Raw genomic sequence first — 20,948 nt, 5'->3', positions numbered from 1 at the left:
AAGGTAGTTAACGTCAGCTACCCAGCGGTATATAAAGTACTTCAAATTAGAAGTATATAAGGTAGTTAACGTCAGCTACCCAGCGGTATATAAAGTACTTCAAATTAGAAGTATATAAGGTAGTTAACGTCAGCTACCCAGCGGTATATATAGTACTTCAAATTAGAAGTATATAAGGTAGTTAACGTCAGCTACCCAGCGGTATATAAAGTACTTCAAATTAGAAGTATATAAGGTAGTTAACGTCAGCTACCCAGCGGTATATAAAGTACTTCAAATTAGAAGTATATAAGGTAGTTAACGTCAGCTACCCAGCAGTATGGAAAGTACTTCAAATTAGAAGTACATAAGGTAGTTAACGTCAGCTACCCAGCGGTATATAAAGTACTTCAAATTAGAAGTATATAAGGTAGTTAACGTCAGATACCCAGCAGTATATAAAGTACTTCAGATTAGAAGTATATAAGGTAGTTAACATAAATATATAAGATAATTATTGTGTGTAAAGGAAAGGACACACTTCCATCCCAGATCCTCCAGGTAAATAAAGCAGACTCCCAGAATTCAATGCTGTGGGGGTAAAAAGTGGAAAAAAATTTATTCTTAAACTTGTGAATGGAAATAAAATAGACTTGTTTTACTGTATTAAATAAACTAAGTCCAATATATTTGAAAATACTAAATAATGCCTTGTTTACTCCTCATGCTCCTTTTTGTTCAGCGCGTCTTTTGCGGGGTGACCTTGCTTCGCGCTTTTGGACTCTGCGCTTGCCGTAGTTGTCAGTGCGGACGAAAGAAGATGTTTGTGTTTGTGTAGCAGCAGCAGCCAGAATTTTTCTTTAAAAACATGTCTGTGCATGGAGGAGGACACAGAGGCTTCTACTTCAGCACCGTGCTGTCCCTGGCCCGGTCGTTGGCCGCTCACCAGCAGGCGCCGATAGAAAAGGTTCGTACCGTTTTATTTCCATGGCGTTAGCTAGCGACAGTAGGAAGCTAACGCTAGCATCTCCTGTCAGTCTGCGACATTCAGGCATTAAACTTCATTTTTCTACACGTGTGACATCTGAAAACACAGTAAACATGTCCTTGCCTGTCTTTGTCTGCGTCAGACTGTGAATTATGTTAGTGGTTAACAGCGTTTGTGTGTGGTTTCAGAGCTGGCTAACGTTAGCTGCTGTTAGCCTAGTGCTAATTTACATTTTCCATTTGAAATAAATGTTTTTCTTCGTTTCCTGTCACCTGTCATTTGTGCTGGATGGTACAGGAAAGAGTGGCCAATGAAAACTTTGTGGTTGTCTTAATTTGCACAGAAACACGAGCTGTGTAATTGACTATATTTTGTTTAGTTGTGTAAAAAATGAGGAAGTTGTTTTTAATTGTCTGACATTTAATTCTGTCTGCAGGACTAACTGAGCCCCCACCAAGAGCTGTCCATCAATAGATTAGTCAGGCAACAGAAGAATAATGGGCAAATATGTTAAGAGTAATGTTGATAGTGTTAATAATTAAATTCTGAGAATTGAAATGACTGTTCAGCAGATTCTCACATTTTAGAGGCTGGAACACAATCACAGTTTGGGTTTACAAAACGTCTTTACTAATTATTACTCAAATAGTTGCAGACTAAATTTCTGAATAAATTTAGGTTTGGGACTGGTTTCTGGAGAAAATGATGTTTGATGGAGTCAGCGTGGTCTGCAGGGTACTGTAGTGATTTTTTTTATGTTAAACAGGAAGTACATTTTATTGTGGAAGTGCTGTGTTTGCACTAATGCAAAGAGAAGTCAGCCTGTTGCACTAATGCGTTAAAAGCTTATGTCTGTTTGTGGAAGCTGTCACTTCCTTCTCTGCTTTCATCAGTGACCAGTGTTTTAATTTGTTTCTGCTTTTTTATTCTGTCCACTGTTTTGAACTTTGTTTTGAAGGGCAGTGGAATCTACAGGCATCAACATGACAAATCTTCATCTTTTAGCACCAAATGTTTTGCTCACAGCATCTATTTAACTCATCAATCGACTGTTTAATCTCTGAAACCCTGAGTGGGTTTTATTTGCCTCAAAATCATTTTGTTTATGCTACTGGTCTATTTTTAAAAATATTTTTTCTAATGAACATGTTTTCAGAATGTTTTATAAAGTTCTGCTCATGATCAGTGACAAGTTTCTAGCAGCCTCTGTGCCCAGTAATGGTGAAAACATGTAGGAGCTAGAGTGTTTAAATGCTTGTTAATCCTTCTCTGAGCTTAACTCTGGCTCATTGGCACTAGAATAATTAATGCCAGGGGCAGGTTTTTGACTCCATTCCTGAAATCTGTTTAAACCAACAAAACCGCCATCACTAATAGAACCAGACACGGTTCCATTAGTGTTTAATCCCTTTGGGCAGGTGTAGGGTTGTAGTATCTAAATAGCTTACTGAAGTCAAGAGGCATTCAAACTAAAACAGCACATGGTGCCTGAGGATCATGTTGATTCTCCACAGGTCCAGAAACTACAATGCATGTGTCCTGCAGACTTCAGAGGAGTCTTCCAGCTGGACGAGAGGAGGAGAGATGCTGTCATTGCACTGGGCATTTTTCTTGTGGAGTCAAACCTGCAGGTAAACAGTTTACCTGCTCCCCCCTGTGCTTCATGACATCGTGTGCTGTAGGATGTTGATATGGTGATGATGATGATGGTGATGATGATGCTAGGGAATACTTCTGTTGCAGCACAAAGATGCCATTGTCCCGTACCTTCTTGGGTTGCTTAAAGGGCTCCCTAAAGTTCAGTGGATTGAAGAAAGCTCAGAACGCAAATGTCGAGGTAGAGATACATATCTGACTATATTTATTGTACAAACATAAAACTGTATGTGATTCTGTGTGTATAAGCTTGCCAGTGTATTTGGATGTCATTTATGGTGCTGTTTATAATATGTGCTGCACGTCCTGTCTTGCAGAAATCCTTCCTGTTGCAGAGAATTTCAGCTTTTCTCTTGTAACGCTGCTCTCAGATGTTGCCCAACGTGATGAGACCTTGCGAGGACAGGTGTGTGTATTTTGAGTTTGAGATAGACAGGATCGTTACATGAAATAGATAAAAACTATGAAGTCTAAAGAGCAGCCTGTCATGGTAGTCACAGATGAAAGGCATTAACTGAACGCACAGATCATCATTTAAATAACAGTTCATTAATAAATGAACGATCTGATAGATATTTGTGTGTATTCTGGAAACACTGCTGACCAACTTGGCATCAGTCTTTTGCTAAATGATCCTACTTCTTGCTGATGTGGATTGTTGTGCATGTTTGGTTCATCGTTGTCAGATCCTGGAGGCTGTCATGGACATCATGCAGGTGCTGCAAGACATCTGCAAGAATGCAGATGCTCATGATAAAGGTGATAACAAATGATGATAACAAATCCTTGTACTTCCTCTGTCTGGCTGAGTATTGATAGTTTCTATTGTCTGGATGTCTTTTTCTCAGAGTACCTGTGCAGGTACACTGTGCCCACGCTGCTTGGTGTGGCCCGAGCGTTCGGCCGATACAGCAACACCGACGAGCCGTTACTGTCCAAGCTTTTCCCTCGACCAGTTGCTCCTGTGCTGCCTACAGGCGATGAAAGTGACGCCACTCGCCGACGCTCTTTCAACGATTTCCGCTCCATCCTGCCGAGCTCTTTGCTCACGGTCTGTAAGGGAGACACTCTGAAACGTAAAGGCTCCTCTGTGTCCAGTGTGTCACAACAGGTATTGGGAATATGGGAGTTACTCAGCCACAATGAGAGATTGACCTCTGTAAAAGTGAGGAAGAACGTTTTTTCACATTAGCCTCTGTTTTCAGGCCAGCCCAGACAGAGCAGGGCTGACCCCCAGCTCACCGGCTGATCCCTCTGCACAGTACTTTGAGGGTAAGAGTGTATCAGCCTGTCAGGCTTTCAGAAAACATCTGTGACTCGCTGAAGAACATCCTTCATCAACCCTGCTCTTTCCTCCTCAGGCTCATACCTCCCTGATGGCAGTGCAGTGGACCCTGATTACTACTTCTCTACCATCAGCTCCAGCTTCTCTGTCTCACCTCTTTTTACAGGAAGCAGCTCTGGAGATTTTCACGTCCCTCTGGATATGCTCAGGCAACTCCTTAACATGGTCAGCAACAACCACAGCGACAGAATAAATACTGTACTAGGAAAACTAGACCACATGCCTGAAGTTATGGTTTATAAAAGTGAAAATTCTCTTTCTCTTAAATAGGTTGAGCAGTTTGTCTCTGAGTCTTTTTTAAAATCACTGGATGGCACCTTGGCAGAACTTCTAGAGGTATAGCTCTTAAACCCACACATATATTTGTTTGCTCTTTTGTTGACACAACTGGTTCATTTTGATGTTTCTGTTGCTTCCTGGCAGCTGAATCCTGGTCTTCATCTGTACTACAAAACCTTCAGCGACCCTCTGTATGTGGCCATATTCAAAATGCTAAGAGACACCCTGTACAATCTGAAAGGTGAGGAAACCTTATTACCTGCTCAGTAATGACACCACCTGTAGACTGAAACAGTAACTGTGTGTTTTCTGTGCTAACAGACCTTCAGACAGACTATGTGAAGGAGGTTCATGACTTTGTGCTGGAGCAGTTCAGCAGCAGCCAGTCCGAGCTGCAGAGGATCCTGCATGATGTCGAGTATCTCCAGAGTGAGCTGAGCCCGCTCAAACTGCGCTGCCAGGCCAACGCTGCCTGTGTGGACCTCATGGTGTGGGCTGTTACTGAGGAGCAGGGTGAGACTTTGGCTTATTCAACCAGCACCTAATCTGTCGCATAATCATCTACAAAATGTTTTTCTTTTTCTTTTCAGGAGCTGAAAACCTTTGCACCAAGCTATCAGAGAAACTGCAGTCGAAGACGTCCAGTAAAGTCATCATCGCCCACATGCCCCTCCTCATTTGCTGCTTACAGGTAACAGTTTAGTGCTCGTCGCTAAGAACCACATGCTTTTTGTTTCTGTTAGTGAGGCCAGGGCTGCAACCATCTCCTGGCTAAAGAGGAATCAGCAGCACCTGATGTGATTTGCAACAGCTTTCGTAAGAGCCATAATTGTATTTGTGCATGTGTGTGTTTGTGCTCAGGGCTTGGGTCGTCTGTGTGAGCGCTTTCCTGTGGTCGCCCACTCTGTCACCATGTCGCTCAGAGACTTCTTGGTGGTTCCCTCTCCTGTTTTGGTGAAGCTGTACAAATACCACAGCCAGTCCACTCCAGGTAACAGCAGAACACTCAGCACTCCTCAGCTCCATCACACAGTCGCAGAGTTTTTTTCTGTTTGTTTTAATAGAGTAATGATTTTGTTAAAGCGGGAGGAGACATAAGGATCCATGTGACCAACGAACATTCCCAGTCAACCCTCAGCACCAGTTCTAGCAAGAAGAGCCAGCCCTCTATGTATGAGCAGCTCCGTGACATCTCCATAGATAACATCTGCAGGTGAATACACTCACAAACACACTTGTATAACATATGGACACACACACGTACCAACCCAACCTCTTCTCTCCAATCTCTACTGTCCTCAGGTGCCTGAAAGCAGGGCTGACTATGGACAGTGTCATTGTAGAAGCTTTTCTCGCCAGTCTGTCGAACCGTCTCTACATATATCAGGAAAATGACAAGTAAGTCAAGTGCTCTGATAAAATGACTTTAGTGAGAATGGAAAGTCTTGACGTGAGAGAGTATTTTCATTTCTGTTCCTCAGAGACGCCCATTTGATCCCAGACCACACCATCAGGGCTTTGGGTCACATTGCTGTGGCCCTGCGGGACACCCCCAGGGTAATGGAGCCCATCCTGCAGATCCTACAGCAGAAGTTCTGTCAGCCTCCTTCCCAGCTCGATGTCCTCATCGTAGACCAGCTGGGCTGCATGGTCATCACAGGCAATGTACGTGTTTATGTCATCGCTAGTATTTATTTAAACCTGATTTAATAGGTACTTTTAGAACAGATCTAATGATGTCCTTTTTCTTTCTCCTCAGCAATATATCTACCAGGAGGTTTGGAATTTGTTCCAGCAGATCAGCGTCAAGGCCAGTTCCATGGTCTACTCCACCAAAGACTACAAGGACCATGGATACAGGTGACTATCACCTTATGTGACACAGTTACGGGTCTTTAGAGCTGATGTGAATGAAGCATTAAGTACAAAGTGGTTCACATTGAATCCATTAAAAACATGGGAACATTTTCCAAAATTGCAGGGGAGAAATTCTCAGCCTCTGTTCAATTTAGGTTATACAGCAATTCAGAAATGTATTCAGGAGTCCCAGCATGTTGAGCCCAGTAAGTAATAACCAAAATTCTAGCAGCCAGAACCAGAGTAACGTGCAACCATGAAGAATAATGTGTTTAATGGGCCAAACCATTTCTCAGCATTCACAAAAGATAAAGTAGGTTTGATCTTCCAAAGCTGTAAAAATAGAAACAGGCCAATAATAAGTATGTCTGTTTTATTCTCATTTAAATGGAGGATGTTTGGAGACATGTAGTCTCTCAGAGTCCAGAACATCCTTTCAGATCTGACACTTCACTGTCACATTCGAGTGAGAAATGCAATGTCATCAGCAGAAAAATGAAGTGGGAAAACATGCTAATGCTTGTTGTCATTGTGCGTCATTCATTTGTTCCCTACCCGAATGCTCCCTCCTCCCTTGCAGGCACTGCTCCTTGGCTGTGATAAATGCTCTGGGTAATATCGCAGCGAATCTTCAGGCTGAGCAGATGGTTGATGAGCTGCTGGTCAACCTGCTGGAGCTTTTTGTTCAGCTGGGCCTCGAGGGGAAGAGAGCCAGTGAGAGGGCCTCGGACAAAGGTCCGGCTCTGAAGGTATGGCACGTTGTGGTGTTTTCGTGTCTTTTCTACATTTACAAAAAATAAATGCACCTTTTGATGTCGCCCACGTTTCCTCTGTGTTCACTCAGGCATCAAGCAGTGCCGGAAACCTCGGCGTGCTTATTCCAGTTATTGCTGTGGTGAGTGGATCGGATGGGTTTTCTTTACCTTCTTTTGTTAAAGGACCTCAACGTGTTTTGTTGTCAGTAGAACTATAACACCATGTTCAGTTTGGGTCAACACAGATGTTGCCCAGCAAGCAGATGTTTTATTTAACGGTCTTTAGAGTCTTAATTACCTCAGTGACTACAGAGATCTGCTCTGTCTCTTCTTTTCTGCTCCTAGCTAACTAAGAGGCTGCCACCAATTAAGGAGGCGAAGCCACGTCTGCAGAAGCTCTTCAGGGACTTCTGGCTCTACTCTGTTGTGATGGGATTTGCTGTGGAAGGCTCAGGTAGAGAGTTTACTCTCTGATGTTTTGTTCATTTCTTTTTCCACCACATGTTGGCGTCACCACCGGGAATATTACATTAAATGAAATGTAAATGTCACATGCATGGTCACGCACCAGTGGATTTGTATCTTTAGGTCTGTGGCCAGAAGAGTGGTATGAAGGAGTTTGTGAGATTGCGACCAAATCACCGCTGCTCACGTTTCCCAGCGGCGAACCTTTACGCTCAGAGCTGCAGTACAACTCTGCACTGAAGAATGACACCGTCACTCCTGTATGAGAACACACACACATACATACATACATATACACACACACAGCACACCTTCTGACTCAACTTGTTGAATGTCAGGCGGAGCTGAATGATCTGCGTAGCACCATCATCAACCTACTGGACCCTCCTCCTGAGGTGGCTGCTCTCATCAACAAGTTGGACTTCGCCATGTCGACGTACTTGCTGTCTGTTTACAGACTGGAATACATGAGGTCAGACATGATGTCTCCATGTTACATGTTCCTGTATGTGCTGGGCCATGTTCAGTGATTTATAAGTGCGACTTTGTTCTGTTAGGATGCTGCGTTCTCTGGACTCTGATCGATTTCAGGTCATGTTCCGATACTTCGAAGACAGAGCAATACAGAAGGACAAATCTGGTAATTAGACCTGAAAAGACATGAAATCATCTAAAAAAAAAAAAAAAAAACAAACACACTGGCTGTTACTTGTTTATTTTATGCATTAATATGGATTCAATTCCTTCCAGGCATGATGCAGTGTGTGATTGCTGTTAGCGACAAGGTGTTTGAGGTCTTCCTGCAGATGATGGCTGAAAAAGTAAGGGAAATGGTTTCACTTACGAAGAACTCGTGGGGCTTGCATGGGGGTTCCACTGAAGCAAAGTCTTGAACCCCCTGATGCCAATTTGCAGTAGGCTTAGACACTAGGTCGCTAGTGAATCATAAACTATTAATGAATTAGTTTCTTTCTGTCATTTTTAGCAGCATCGTGTGGCACTAACTGTTCACACGAGGGTTTTCTCTTTGGACCCGATCTTTGAAAGCTGTTCTATTTTCAGCCAAAAACCAAAGCCCATGAGGAGGAGCTGGAACGCCACGCCCAGTTCCTCCTGGTCAACTTCAACCACATCCACAAGAGGATCCGCAGGGTGGCTGACAAATACCTGTCTGGCCTGGCTGAAACGTGAGTGTGAATTATGGTGCACATGCTCATTCACTCTGAAAACCACACTGACTCTTGTAAACAGCAGGTTCACCCTCAACTGTGACAGCAGTATCTTCTCTCTCCTCAGTTTCCCCCATTTGTTGTGGAGTGGCCGTGTGCTGAGGACCATGTTAGACATCCTGCAGACTCTGTCGCTGTCACTCAGTGCAGTAAGTGGTGCAACAAGTTCATTATTCAGGTGGTTACATGGACAGAATTTCTTCAGTCCGATTGGAATCATTCTGATCAGAGAGTCCATCTTAACTGTGACGTGTTTAGTCTGCAGGAAACAGACCAAGTGTTTCCATGGCCAATATTATTAGTGGAATATCAGGCTCCATGTAAACACAGCTACAGTATCATGTTTCTGTTTGTCTTCATACTGTATGTAACCGAAGTGTGTAACGTGACACGAACAGTGATGTTTGTACTGTACTGCAGGACATTCATAAAGACCAACCTTATTACGACATCCCAGACACGCCGTACAGAGTCACTGTCCCTGACACGTATGAAGCCAGAGAGGTAATTTCACTTTCAGCACCCACCTCTGTATACTTGTTCTCTATTTCAATGTGGGTTTTATCTAAAAGTTATTAGAGAGTGAAAAGCGCAGGTTTTGAAACATAGTCTGTCTTTACTTACAGAGTATAGTGAAGGATTTTGCTGCTCGCTGTGGGGAGATCCTTAAAGAGGCTATGAAGTGGGCTCCGTCTGTGACCAAATCCCACCTGCAGGTAATGATCAGTTATACCCTCTGAACTGGTTAAACCACTGCAGTTTTAACCACAAGTGGTTTTTTTTGTTTTTTTTTTCAGGAGTACCTGAACAAACATCAGAACTGGGTGTCTGGTCTCTCCCAGCACACAGGCCTGGCCATGGCCACAGAGAGCATCCTGCACTTTGCTGGCTACAACAGACAGAGCACCACTCTGGGGGTTGGTTATTTCCTGTGCTTTGGTTTGGTTATAATGGTAAACTGATTTGCTGTCATTTGGTTTCATTTAAAATCATTAACATAGAAAAACACAGGCTCAAGACGGGAGCCTTGTGGTACACCAGAGGTTATAAGTTTAATTTCTGTTATTTAGTTATAAGAGTAATACGAGTAATAAATCCACACATTCAGTCACAATTCATATGCTTTTTTTTTTTTTTGGCTCTCTCTCTTCACTTTCACCCTCAGTCCACTCAGCTGACTGAGAGGCCGGCCTGTGTGAAGAAGGACTATTCAAACTTCATGGCCTCACTCAACCTCAGGAACAGATATGCCGGAGAGGTAAAAACCACCCAGTCACATACCAGTTATTACACATTATTCACAATTTAGTCATTTTAGTCATTATTTCTGTTTCCTTATTTTCTGTTCTCAGGCCACAGAGTATGAAATAGTTTGATTTTGACTGTAGCTAATTTTGTATTAACTCACACTGGTGTTCTGATAATATCTGGACAAAGTTGATTGACTGTATTGTCCTGTGAAGTGAGTAATCACAGAGACAGCTAGAAGCAGAACATGTTGGAAACTACATTAGAAACTACATTAGAAATGTGGAGAAAATAGTGAACAGAAGATTTGAATGTTGATGGAGTGGTAATAAAGATATGCAACAGTTACCACTCCACATAATAATAATATTAGTAATAAAAATAATCTGGTTTTGAGCTTCACTCCTGCTGCTCTTGCTGTGTCTGTTTTGTCTGCAGGTTTCGGGTATGATCCACTTTGCCCAGGCCGTCCGGGGACAGTCCGATCTGAGCCGGCTCATGATCAAGCAGATGGGAGAGGCTCTGGACTCTGCACAGCCTGAGGCCTTCACTGAGGCCATGTTCAAACTGGCTGCTTTGCTCATCAGCACCAAAGGTTTGACCGTTGATGATTGTGTCTGCCGATGATGTTTGCTGTGTCACTCAAATATGGTCAGGACTTGGTGACCGACTGTTTTCTCCCCTGACTGGTCTCCAGACTGTGATCCTCAGCTCCTGCACCACCTCTGCTGGTCTCCTCTCAAGATGTTTACGGAGCATGGCATGGAAACTGCCATCGCTTGCTGGGAGTGGCTGTTGGCAGCGCGATCTGGAGTGGAAGTACCGGTACGTAGATACATAGATAGTTTTAACGTGTTTCCTGTCTGAGCTTTTGCTTTGTAAACATCCATCATTCTCCACTGTGTCTGTCTAGTTCATGCGAGAAATGGCAGGAGCTTGGCAGATGACCGTGGAGCTGAAGATGGGGTTGTTCTCAGACGCACAGGTGGAAGCTGATCCTCTGGCTGCGTCTGAGGAAAGTCAGCCTGTCCCCTGTCCTCCAGATGTTACACCTCACCACATATGGATCGAGGTCAGACTACAGATGTTCAGCTTGGCCTGTTTCTACATGTTCCTGTCGGTCTTCTCCCCTACCACTTACTGGCTTTTTTTTATCTGCCCCTTGTCCTCCAGTTTCTGGTCCAGAGGTATGAGATTGCGAAGTATTCCAGCGCAGATCAGGTGGAGATCTTTTGCAGTTTACTTCAGCGCTCGCTGTCTCTCAACGTAGGCGGAGCTAAGAGTAGCCTCAACCGCCATGTAGCTGCTATTGGACCTCGTTTCAGGTGCACGAACCTTAAAGAAACTGTGGAAAATGTTTGATGTCTTTTAGTTGTCAGAAAAAAAGAATAACAAAGAATGTTATAATGCAAACTGTTATGGAAAAAACACAAAACAAGTGTGTTTGATTATTCGTCCTGCAGGCTGCTCACTCTGGGTCTGGCTCTGCTGCACTCGGACGTCGTCACCAATGCGACTGTAAGAAATGTTCTCAGAGAGAAGATCTATTCTACAGCCTTCGATTACTTCAGGTATTTTTTTTCAGTTGGTCGTTCAGTATTTACACAATGTCTGAAAATACCAAAGAATTCCCGTTTTATTTCCCTGCAGCAGAAGGTGGTGTCATGACAACAGCAAAACCCAAACGGTCTGAAATCAAGATCAGGTGTTTTTTGTTTGGTCTAAAATAGATGTAGATGAATTTTCTGTTCATTGTTTCTGCACTGCTCAGTATTTTAGAGTAACTGAGCCTTTCAGAAAGCTGTTGCTTACAAAAGCATCAGATTTTCTTAGATCATTCTGGAGAAGGTAAGGGATGGTGACAATAATCATGTTCATTTCTGTTGACTCATAAAGGAAACAGTATCACATCAGAATTACAGAGATAGAAAAAATACTGAGAGCACATCAGATAAATGATCACAGGGAAATGTTTAACTCTCTCATCCACCAATTCTCTCTCTCTCCATCTTCTATCTCCAGTGTCTGTCCCAAGTTTCCCACCCAAGGTGACAAGCGGCTCCGCGAGGACATCAGCATCATGATCCGTTTCTACGCCAGCATCCTGTCCGACAAGAAGTACCTGGCAGCGTGCCACTTGGTCCCACCTGGTGAGCTTGGTACTACCCCGGCCCCGAGCACGCTCTCTGCCGGGATTTTTGGATCGCTTATCGTGTCCAGCACTTCTCCGATATCGATCTTAAGTAAGCCTAAAGCGGTGGAGCTGGGACTGCACTGCAGCACAGGGGCATGCTTTTACGCCTGGCAAACTTAATGCTGCTTCTCCTCACTCAGCTGCTGATAGATCCTGGCATCTGTCTGGTACAGTCCAAGCTTTTTATGTTTTTATAGCTTTTTTTTTTTTCCCCTCAATGAGCTTCTCTTGGTCCTTTCTGTTCCTTTTTCTCCTCCTTCAGTATCTTTCTCTTTATACTGTTAGATTTAGCAGTGGTGAGGAAAAGCACAAATTTGCCAGCTGCGTTAAGATGCATGACTATTCATCATGTCAGCCCACCCGTCTGCCCCTCTCCTCGATTGATCAAATCTTGCTTCAAAAGAAGAAACTAATAAATGAAAAATATTTTTCTTCCACCCCAGAAAAACCTCTCCTCTTCATTCCTGACGAACCCGAGAAAAGACATGGTCTCATTCTCATACACATCGAACCGCTTCAGGTAGACAAGTCCTCTGACCGCAGATCCTGGATCAGATTCATTTACTTCCGCCCCCTCGCCGCACATTCACAAGGCCAAATTATATCTGACCCAGAATCGGTGGTTTAGGGCAACTTCTACCTACATGTCAATCCTGCTGGATTTTCCTGCAAATGCATGACCATCACAGTAGCAGAGGAATAACTGATAGAGTTCATCTCGCTCATCGATCATACTGTTGATGTTTTTCACTGTTTAGAAATCATGTGTGTGAAAACCAAAAGCTGGACCTCTGGTCAAAATGGACTGTAAGAAAAATGATCTAATGTTTTGACTAAATATGTTGACGAGTTACGGTTCGGATGTGTTTTAGCCATACTGAATTTGAATGGTGTCTGTACAGACAATCAGGACGCGTCCTTGAACAGTCTGTCTGTGATGAACGCTGCTGACCTCAGGAGCAACATGGACTCCAGCTCTCGCTCCCAGCAGAGCAGCCAGGGCTGGATCAACACCTACCCGCTGTCCAGCGGCATGTCCACTGCGTCCAAGAAATCAGGTGACATGTGAACACCAACAATACAGAGACACTTTTGAAGTCAGAACCCTAAACTCCACATACCTCAACATAAGATACAACACAGACTTCAGCTGACAGAGTAGTTCTAACCTGAACCTCTTGCCCTTTAGGAACCTCCAAGAAGAGCAACAGAGGAACGCAGCTTCACAAATACTACATGAAGAGAAGGACTCTGCTGCTGGCCCTACTGGTGGGTGCTGCGAACGGATCTTCTCATGGTGCCTGCTCATCATCGGCCATTCGTCACACTGATCCCCTTCCTCTTTCTTCCTGTCCAGGCCAGTGAGATCGAGCGGTTGACGACGTGGTACAACCCCCTCTCTGCTCAGGAGCTCGCCATCGCCATGGAGCAGTCGGTGGAGACCAGCATCGCCAACTGGAGGTCCAAATACATCAGTCTCACTGAGAAGCAGTGGAAGGACAACGTCAACCTGGCCTGGAGTATCGCACCTTACCTCGCTATGCAGTTACCAGCAAGGTAGCTCTGTCTCTGTTTGTGTAATGCTGGACATCAGAATACCTCCGACAGTGAAGAAGAAACACTTCCTGCGATAAGTAGCTTATTGCAGCTAATATTTGGGTTTACTGCCGTATTTACACTCAGTGATTCCAAAACATATCGACTGCAGTGGCTGTGATCGTAAAGTTAAAAAGGATCCATTTCTTTTAAGGGAGAAAATTATTGAATGTTGTACCGATGTCAGACTGTCGATTAAGGGCCTGTTTGTTTTTAATTATTTGGTTTTCAGGTTTAAAAATGACGCCATTGTTGCTGAAGTGACCAGACTGGTGAGGCTGGACCCTGGAGCAGTCAGTGATGTGCCTGAGGCCGTCAAGGTGAGTCCACGTACTGGGGAGTCTGGAAAACCTCAGCTGCTGACTGTTTGTGGACCCATTACCTTTTTATTTCACTGGTTCCCAGTTCCTGGTGACATGGCACACTATTGATGCTGACTCTCCTGAGCTGAGTCACATCCTGTGTTGGGCCCCAGCAGACCCCCCCACCGGTCTGTCCTACTTCAGCAGCATGTACCCTCCTCATCCTCTCACCGCCCAGTACGGGGTGAAGGTGCTGCGCTCCTTTCCTCCGGTAAGTCACAAGCTCCTAAGACTCTGGAGCTTTTTTATCTCCTAAGCAGCAGCAGCAGCTCTCCCATCATCAACACGTTTGTTTTGTTCTCTTCTTAGGACGCCATCTTGTTCTACATTCCTCAAATCGTACAGGCTCTTCGTTATGACAAGGTAAACACGAGAACTCAGGAAGGTTAATGAAGCAAACAACTCATGTCCTCACGTGTTTTATTGATAGATAGATAAACTTTCTTAGTCCCTGAATACAAATGTAAGAATGATGTTGTTTTAGAGAGAATTTCATCAGGTCAAACAAAAGAGGACATTTGAGTCCAGTCTCTTGTTACTGACTTTACCCTCCAAACCAAAGGAGCATGTCACTGAGGTTCGGCTCTGATTCTGTCCCCCGCTCAGATGGGTTATGTGAGAGAGTACATCCTGTGGGCGGCCCAGAAGTCCCAGCTCCTCGCCCACCAGTTCATTTGGAACATGAAGACCAACATCTTCATGGACGAGGAGGGACACCAGAAGGATCGTGAGTGGTGAAACCCACGATCACAGAAGAATAATAGCAGAGTGAAAGAACTCCACCGACATCAGAGCTGCACTAATGTGTTTTTATATTAACAATGGACAGAATCACTATAGATGACAACCATATAATGAGAATTATATTGTGCTGTCTAATTAAATCAAATGAGTCAGTGTAATGTCACTGATTCGTTCCTCGTTCACATGCAGCTGACATCGGGGAGCTGTTGGAGCAGATGGTCGAGGAGATCACAGGTTCCCTGTCGGGTCCAGCCAAAGACTTCTACCAAAGAGAGTTCGACTTCTTCAACAAGATCACCAACGTGTCTGCCATTATCAAGTGAATTCATTGGCTTCCCCTCAACACAGTCATAGCGTCTGGCCTGTGTGTGTGACTTGTGTAAAACCTGTTTTTATTTTTCAGGCCGGTTCCAAAGGGGGAGGAGAGGAAAAGGGCCTGTCTCAAAGCTCTGTCGGACATCAGAGTCCAGCCAGGTGACGTGCTGTTCCACTGTCGGTCAGGGCGGATCAATAAAAACAGAGGAGCTGCAGTGTTTCCTTATAATCCAGATGTTGCATTCTTAACAGATGTTAGGAGATTATATTATCTTTAGCTCTAATTAAAGCTGATTTACCTGTTACCTGATAGATCAATTACTCTTTCAGTTATCAAACTACATGTCCTTTATAAAATATTGTAAAATGTTAGTCCAACTTGGGTTCTCCTGTAAAACGACTTACTGACTTCCCCACTCTGGGTTTTCTAGGCTGTTACCTGCCAAGTAACCCTGAAGCCATAGTGCTGGACATCGACTACAAATCCGGAACGCCCATGCAGAGGTACCGACAGAGTTTGTGCTGATAAATGCAGGTTGTGAGGAACAGTCTCTTCATTTTCTGTGTCCTCTGCGGTCCCAGTGCTGCCAAGGCACCCTACCTGGCCAAGTTTAAGGTGAAGCGCTGTGGGGTGAGCGAACTGGAGAGGGAGGGTCTGCGCTGCCCCTCGGACTCTGTGGAAGACGGAGAAGACAATCCAGACGGATCACGCAAGGTTTGCTGGCAGGCCGCTATCTTTAAAGTGGGAGACGACTGCAGACAGGTACGGTTTTCTTTGCTGGGACACGTCGGGGGAGGAAACCCTAAATTCCTCTTGTGACCCTCCTGTGTTTTCCCTCCAGGATATGCTGGCGCTGCAGATCATCGGGCTGTTTAAGAATATCTTCCAGCTGGTGGGCCTGGATCTGTTTGTCTTCCCCTACAGAGTTGTGGCCACCGCACCGGGGGTAAGACTTCATGTGTCAGTACTGCCCCCAAATCCTGTTTCCTTATCAGGGGTGGGAAAAATAGTCGACTGCCACTGGTTTTTGTTCTCATTGGAGGTCTAAAACCTCAAACATTAAGGAGCTGTTGTCGCTGTGATATTTCAATCCTAAATTAGTTTATACCATTTGAATCGTGAGGTTTTCTGCTTTCAAATGATATTTAGTTTGTCGGACTTCATTCAAATTAGGCCGACGATACAGTTTCAGGCCCAAATACGGACGGAGGGGTTTTAACAGGTAGCAAATATAGAAACGATGCATTGTTTTTTCGTTGGATCGTGGGCCACTGAATCAAAATCGAATCAAATCGTGTCATGCCTAAAGATTCCCACCCCGATTTCTTATCAGGATCTTATTTTGGCTTCATTTACTCTTAGTAATGATCACATTTCACTCACCGGTTTGATTTTTGAGAGGTAGGATCATCATGACGCAGCAGAGTCCAGTGTGAGACTATTTGTTTTTGGAAATCCAGTCAGACTGGGTCATGTTTAAACCGGTCTGTCACTGCTGTGGTTTGCATCCCCACATCTCAGCAGCTACACTGATAAATATCTGGTCTAAATATAAAATGGGAAATTTCCCAGTTGGATTTTTAGCAATGGATCCTCTTTTCCTCAGTGTGGTGTGATCGAGTGCATCCCAGACTGTAAGTCCCGGGACCAGCTCGGCAGGCAGACGGACTTTGGAATGTATGATTACTTCCGGAACCAGTACGGCGATGAGTCCACCCTCGCCTTCCAGAAGGTATGATGGTCTAAACCTTTGGCATCAAACCGTTATTCATTCAAGTTAAAACCTGACATTTTAAATTCTAACAAACTGATTTATCACAGACCTCCTGACTGTTGATCTTTATTATTTGTTGTTATTGTTGTTGTGGGAATTTCAGTGGGTTGAATCCCGTTTTCCGCTCCACAGGCTCGGTATAACTTCATCCGCAGCATGGCCGCCTACAGCCTCCTGCTGTTCCTGCTGCAGATCAAAGACAGACACAACGGCAACATCATGCTGGACAGCAAGGGCCACCTCATCCACATCGGTACAGTGAGGCTCAGAGTTGGCCCCGCCTGACGCTGGAGAGCAGCTTCTGTTGATTTCGTGTTTGCCTTCTTTCCTCCAGACTTTGGCTTCATGTTCGAGAGCTCACCTGGGGGGAACCTGGGCTGGGAGCCCGACATCAAGCTGACAGACGAGATGGTGATGATCATGGGAGGAAAGATGGAGGCCACGCCTTTCAAATGGTTCATGGAGATGTGCGTCAGAGGATACCTGGCTGTACGGTGAGAGAGTGAAATCCATGCTGATTATGCGTTTGAGGCTGTGGGCAGAAACTTTATTTTATAACTGACCTGAGGCCAGTTCTCCGACCACATGAGGATTTTTATCTCGCTGTTTCTCTCTGTGCTACTAACTTTATTTGCTTCGACATACAGACCCTACATGGACGCAGTGGTCTCTCTAGTGACCCTCATGCTGGACACTGGACTCCCATGCTTCAGAGGACAAACCATTAAACTCCTCAAGTAAGCAGGACGTGTGTGTGTGTGTGTGTGTGTGTGTGTGTGTGTGTGTGTGTGTGTGTGTGTGTGTGTCAAATATTATCCTCCACTAATTCTCTTAAACAGTGCTGTCTAGTTTGTCTGTGCCTCAAACTGGTGAAAATATTCAGACTCCTCCACTTTTTAATTTTAATTTTCCGTAGATAAAACAGCAATTTCAGTAAAATACCAAATTGAAAACATGAATCTTCTCAAGTATTCAGAGCTTCAGCTCAGGACAGTTCAGTCGGCAGATGTGTTCAGGTTCTGTGGGGTTTAACTCTTGAGTCTGGACTGAAATAACTTTTGTTTTTGATCAGAGGACGGTTTAATCCACAAATGAGCGAGAAAGAAGCAGCAGCGTTTATCATCAAAATCATCCAAAGCTGTTTCCTCAGTAGCAGGTGAGAAAAATGTAGAACATCCCCAGTGTCTTTCTTCAACACATGGACATAAGTTAGATATGACAATAATACATTTTCTGTACTCGTCGTCACCAGGAGCAAAACGTACGACATGCTGCAGTATTACCAGAACCAGATTCCTTACTGAAGCTGCTCTGAGTCGACGTCTCCACACAAACAATGCAAACTTTCTTTGGACGACGTCAGTGTGTCTGTGGATGCACCTGACAGGTAACCCGGCCTGTCCTGTGGTCCACCTGTCCTGTGGCACTTTCACCCTGTGATTCTCCATTTTACTCTGTAAGATTTTCTAAAGTGTGTCTCAGATTTAAAATTCTTGTAACTCGAGCATGAAGAACAGTGTCTGGCTCCAACCAAAAGAGGTATGTGAATCACCCTTTAAGTATTTCCCTCTGGAGGCTGCTGTGGTGCAGCCAGCACTGGTGGAAGACGTGTACAGAGTTTATCATCCTTTCATTTTGTTACTATGCTGTTACCCACTTTGATGCACTTTATATATCACAGTGTTTTACTGGTGTCGCCTGCTGATGATCAACAGCTTAAAGATAAAAGAAGATGGAGGCTGAAACAATCTACAGTTCAACGAGCTGAACGGTGTTATCAGATCAATCTGAAATCAATGCAGGAATCAATCAGCATTAATCAAACTGTAGTCTTTAGAAATGTACATGTATGTAGAGAATCAGAGGTAATTATACTGTAGTATTTACTGTAGTCACATCCTGGTCACAGGTGTGTTTCTGTGATGAATGTGTAGAGTTTCCTCTGAAGAATCTGTTTATCACAAGGCTTTAAAAACTTTTCACTGGGTTGTTTTCTCCAGAGAGGCTTCAGGTTTTCCACTGCGGGGACTTACAGCCTGTAAATTGAACCTTTGACCTTTGACCCTTTCATGCATGAAACTATGAAAAGGACAGGATTCTTTTTTTTTTCTCCCCTCCATGTTTTTATTCCTCTTTGGGCATGAAAAGAAACAACTGAACTTCATGTTTTTTTGAACATGCCTTTTTAAAGGAGTTTGTCACGGGTTTGAGTTTTTAATTGAAGAAACACTGTCACAAAACAGAAAATCTACATGTGGAAACTGTGAAAGAATATGCTGTTACTATGTGTTTGTATCTGTTACTAGAGAGTCCTAAGCTGCTCAGCTTCCCATCGGCTGACTTGGTTTTTAAGAAGTACTGCCACCTACTGTACACGATGACAAACTAGTGTCCACTGTAATGTGTGATCCACAACTACACAATCAGAAGTCATGCATATAAAGGACAACTGCTTTTAAATGGCCGTGCTCTGTAGTGAGCACTGTGCATGAAAGGGTTAATAAGCTGCAGGTTGAGTTTGATTCGTGTTTCACAGGTTAGTGCAGCAGAACCAGTGCTCTGAAAACATCCACAACGCTTTTCATTATCCAAACCAAGGTGGGGGCCAGAGCTGGTAACTCATGCAACCAGGACCAAAACTCTTAAAATCTAAAAACTGAAATAAACCAACATCTGCTGCCTGGATCATCCAGCTGTTTCTTATCTGATCCCATCCCCAGGTCGACCCTTTGCTTCGTCTATACTCAAATTCCTGTAGAAGATGCACATTCAGCCACAGCTGCACTTTCTGTTGGTGCCAATTAGCAGATGTTAGCGCTAATGTGATTAACACTGAGCCTTTAACCGTGACAGTATTGCTGCTGTGATCTGAACACAGCGCTGATGTTTGCATTCAGCTCAAACTGAGGCCTCGGACCACAGGATCAATAGTTTTCTGTTCTCACCCTCAGCCAGGCCACGTGAAGTTACAAATCTTTAAGTTCCCGTAGTGGAAACCAGCAGGAGCTCTCAGACCGACACACACATGATCAGAGCCCTTCACCTGTTGTCATTGCTGGTTACTGAGAGTAGATTGGTTAAAAGTGTGCTGAGTGTGAAGGGGTCTGGATAATTCCTGGAGTCCTGTCTAATACATTAGTCCTTATCGTGCGTCCTCCATGTCTGCGCGGCCTTTACAGTGTCACCCTGTTAGGAAACATTCCTCTGAGTGTTTGGGTTTTGTTGGATGAGTTTGCCTTTGCCACTGCAGATGATACCTAAAAAGCCATTTTTCCTACCATGTGGTAGAAACAAACTGTAGTAATACTTGACAAAAAACCCAGACTTTATGCAATATGTTGATGTATAACAGTAGTGTGTGTGTGTGTGTCTGCGTGTGTGTGAGATGGTAACACATGAAGTTGCTATAATTCTCTCCAAGTGTTTCATGTTGCAGCTGTGGCTTCCTGTTGTTCACACCTGACAGGTGAAAACCATCTGTAACTAACTAATTCCTGCTGACGAAGCCATTTTAATGTCCTTCTTTCATTCAGTTACTGTAATTTTAAACGTGTTCACTGTGCAGCTCAGTATGTCCAATGTACTGTGTGTGTGTGTGTGTGTGTGTTCGTGCTTTTTCTTTGTATTTGCTCAGTTTGTGCAGCTGCAGGTGAAGAAAACGTCTGTTATTCTGGGTGAAAACTCCTAATTTCCAGATTAAATATGTGAAGAGTTCACCAGAGTCAGAAAGTGGATATTTCACTTTGTCTTTTCTTTCATTTCATAATTTCTCCTTTTAGCAGCGATGGGGAAACGGCTGTGAAACAAAAAGATGAAAGAGCAAAAAGACAAGAAATAGAAACAGTGTGATGAACAAACTGTTGTTGCTGAGCAGAAACTATTTCAGAAATTATAACCCAGTGTTGCTTCATTTCCTCCATTCATGGCTGCAGCTCTGTTACCTGACTAACTTTGCATAGATGTTGCTGTGTAACTGCCATTACTCTAACACTATGAATAATCTTTAACTGTGCTTCTCTAATATTAATAATAATAATGTAATAATTTTATTTTAAAATACATTAAGGATTAAAGTTCAGTGGCAAACGTGTTCGTGGTTGTTTGATGTTTGATGTTTTTCCTAATTTCCTGTTTTCCTGTGAGACTTTGAGCCAAAGTTCA

The 20,948-nt window shown here is 43.9% G+C and overlaps 1 protein-coding gene across 2 annotated transcripts; it reads left to right on the top strand.

Annotated features, from left to right (window-relative positions):
* The first annotated feature begins 778 nt into the window (after positions 1-778).
* pi4kaa (phosphatidylinositol 4-kinase, catalytic, alpha a) lies at positions 779-20,877 on the top strand. 2 transcript variants are annotated; one of them, XM_026297164.1, is made up of 54 exons: positions 779-946; positions 2,482-2,598; positions 2,711-2,804; positions 2,941-3,029; positions 3,310-3,382; positions 3,472-3,734; positions 3,829-3,895; positions 3,985-4,133; positions 4,239-4,304; positions 4,392-4,488; positions 4,569-4,760; positions 4,838-4,938; positions 5,109-5,238; positions 5,331-5,460; positions 5,550-5,645; positions 5,729-5,912; positions 6,007-6,107; positions 6,685-6,853; positions 6,949-6,999; positions 7,205-7,313; positions 7,448-7,584; positions 7,663-7,796; positions 7,882-7,964; positions 8,075-8,145; positions 8,387-8,511; positions 8,621-8,702; positions 8,974-9,057; positions 9,180-9,269; positions 9,351-9,470; positions 9,719-9,811; positions 10,240-10,396; positions 10,499-10,626; positions 10,715-10,873; positions 10,975-11,126; positions 11,265-11,372; positions 11,824-12,044; positions 12,898-13,053; positions 13,185-13,264; positions 13,353-13,552; positions 13,824-13,911; positions 13,997-14,164; positions 14,263-14,316; positions 14,560-14,680; positions 14,887-15,016; positions 15,101-15,171; positions 15,444-15,516; positions 15,595-15,775; positions 15,855-15,959; positions 16,620-16,745; positions 16,920-17,040; positions 17,122-17,281; positions 17,435-17,524; positions 17,860-17,943; positions 18,040-20,877. In XM_026297164.1, exons 1-54 carry the CDS (start codon positions 848-850, stop codon positions 18,089-18,091), a joined length of 6,381 nt encoding a protein of 2,126 aa, XP_026152949.1. In that variant the 5' UTR covers positions 779-847; the 3' UTR covers positions 18,092-20,877. The 2 variants fall into 2 exon arrangements, with proteins under 2 accessions (XP_026152949.1, XP_026152950.1); XM_026297165.1 differs by having other exon boundaries at positions 848-946; positions 11,824-11,951.
* The last annotated feature ends 71 nt before the right edge of the window (positions 20,878-20,948 follow it).

Source organism: Mastacembelus armatus, chromosome 12 (genome assembly GCF_900324485.2).
Source record: "Mastacembelus armatus chromosome 12, fMasArm1.2, whole genome shotgun sequence".
NCBI lineage: Eukaryota > Metazoa > Chordata > Actinopteri > Synbranchiformes > Mastacembelidae > Mastacembelus > Mastacembelus armatus.
The sequence above is the reverse complement of the archived record's forward strand: the minus strand, read 5'-3'. Positions and strand labels throughout refer to the sequence as shown.

Excerpts from the sequence above, each read along its gene's own strand:
- pi4kaa (XM_026297164.1), top strand. The coding sequence starts at position 848 with ATGTCTGTGCATGGAGGAGGACACAGAGGCTTCTACTTCAGCACCGTG. Across the intron at positions 3,896-3,984 it reads CTCTGCACAGTACTTTGAGG|GCTCATACCTCCCTGATGGC; the intron begins GTAAGAGTGTAT and ends TTTCCTCCTCAG. Across the intron at positions 9,270-9,350 it reads TGACCAAATCCCACCTGCAG|GAGTACCTGAACAAACATCA; the intron begins GTAATGATCAGT and ends TTTTTTTTTCAG.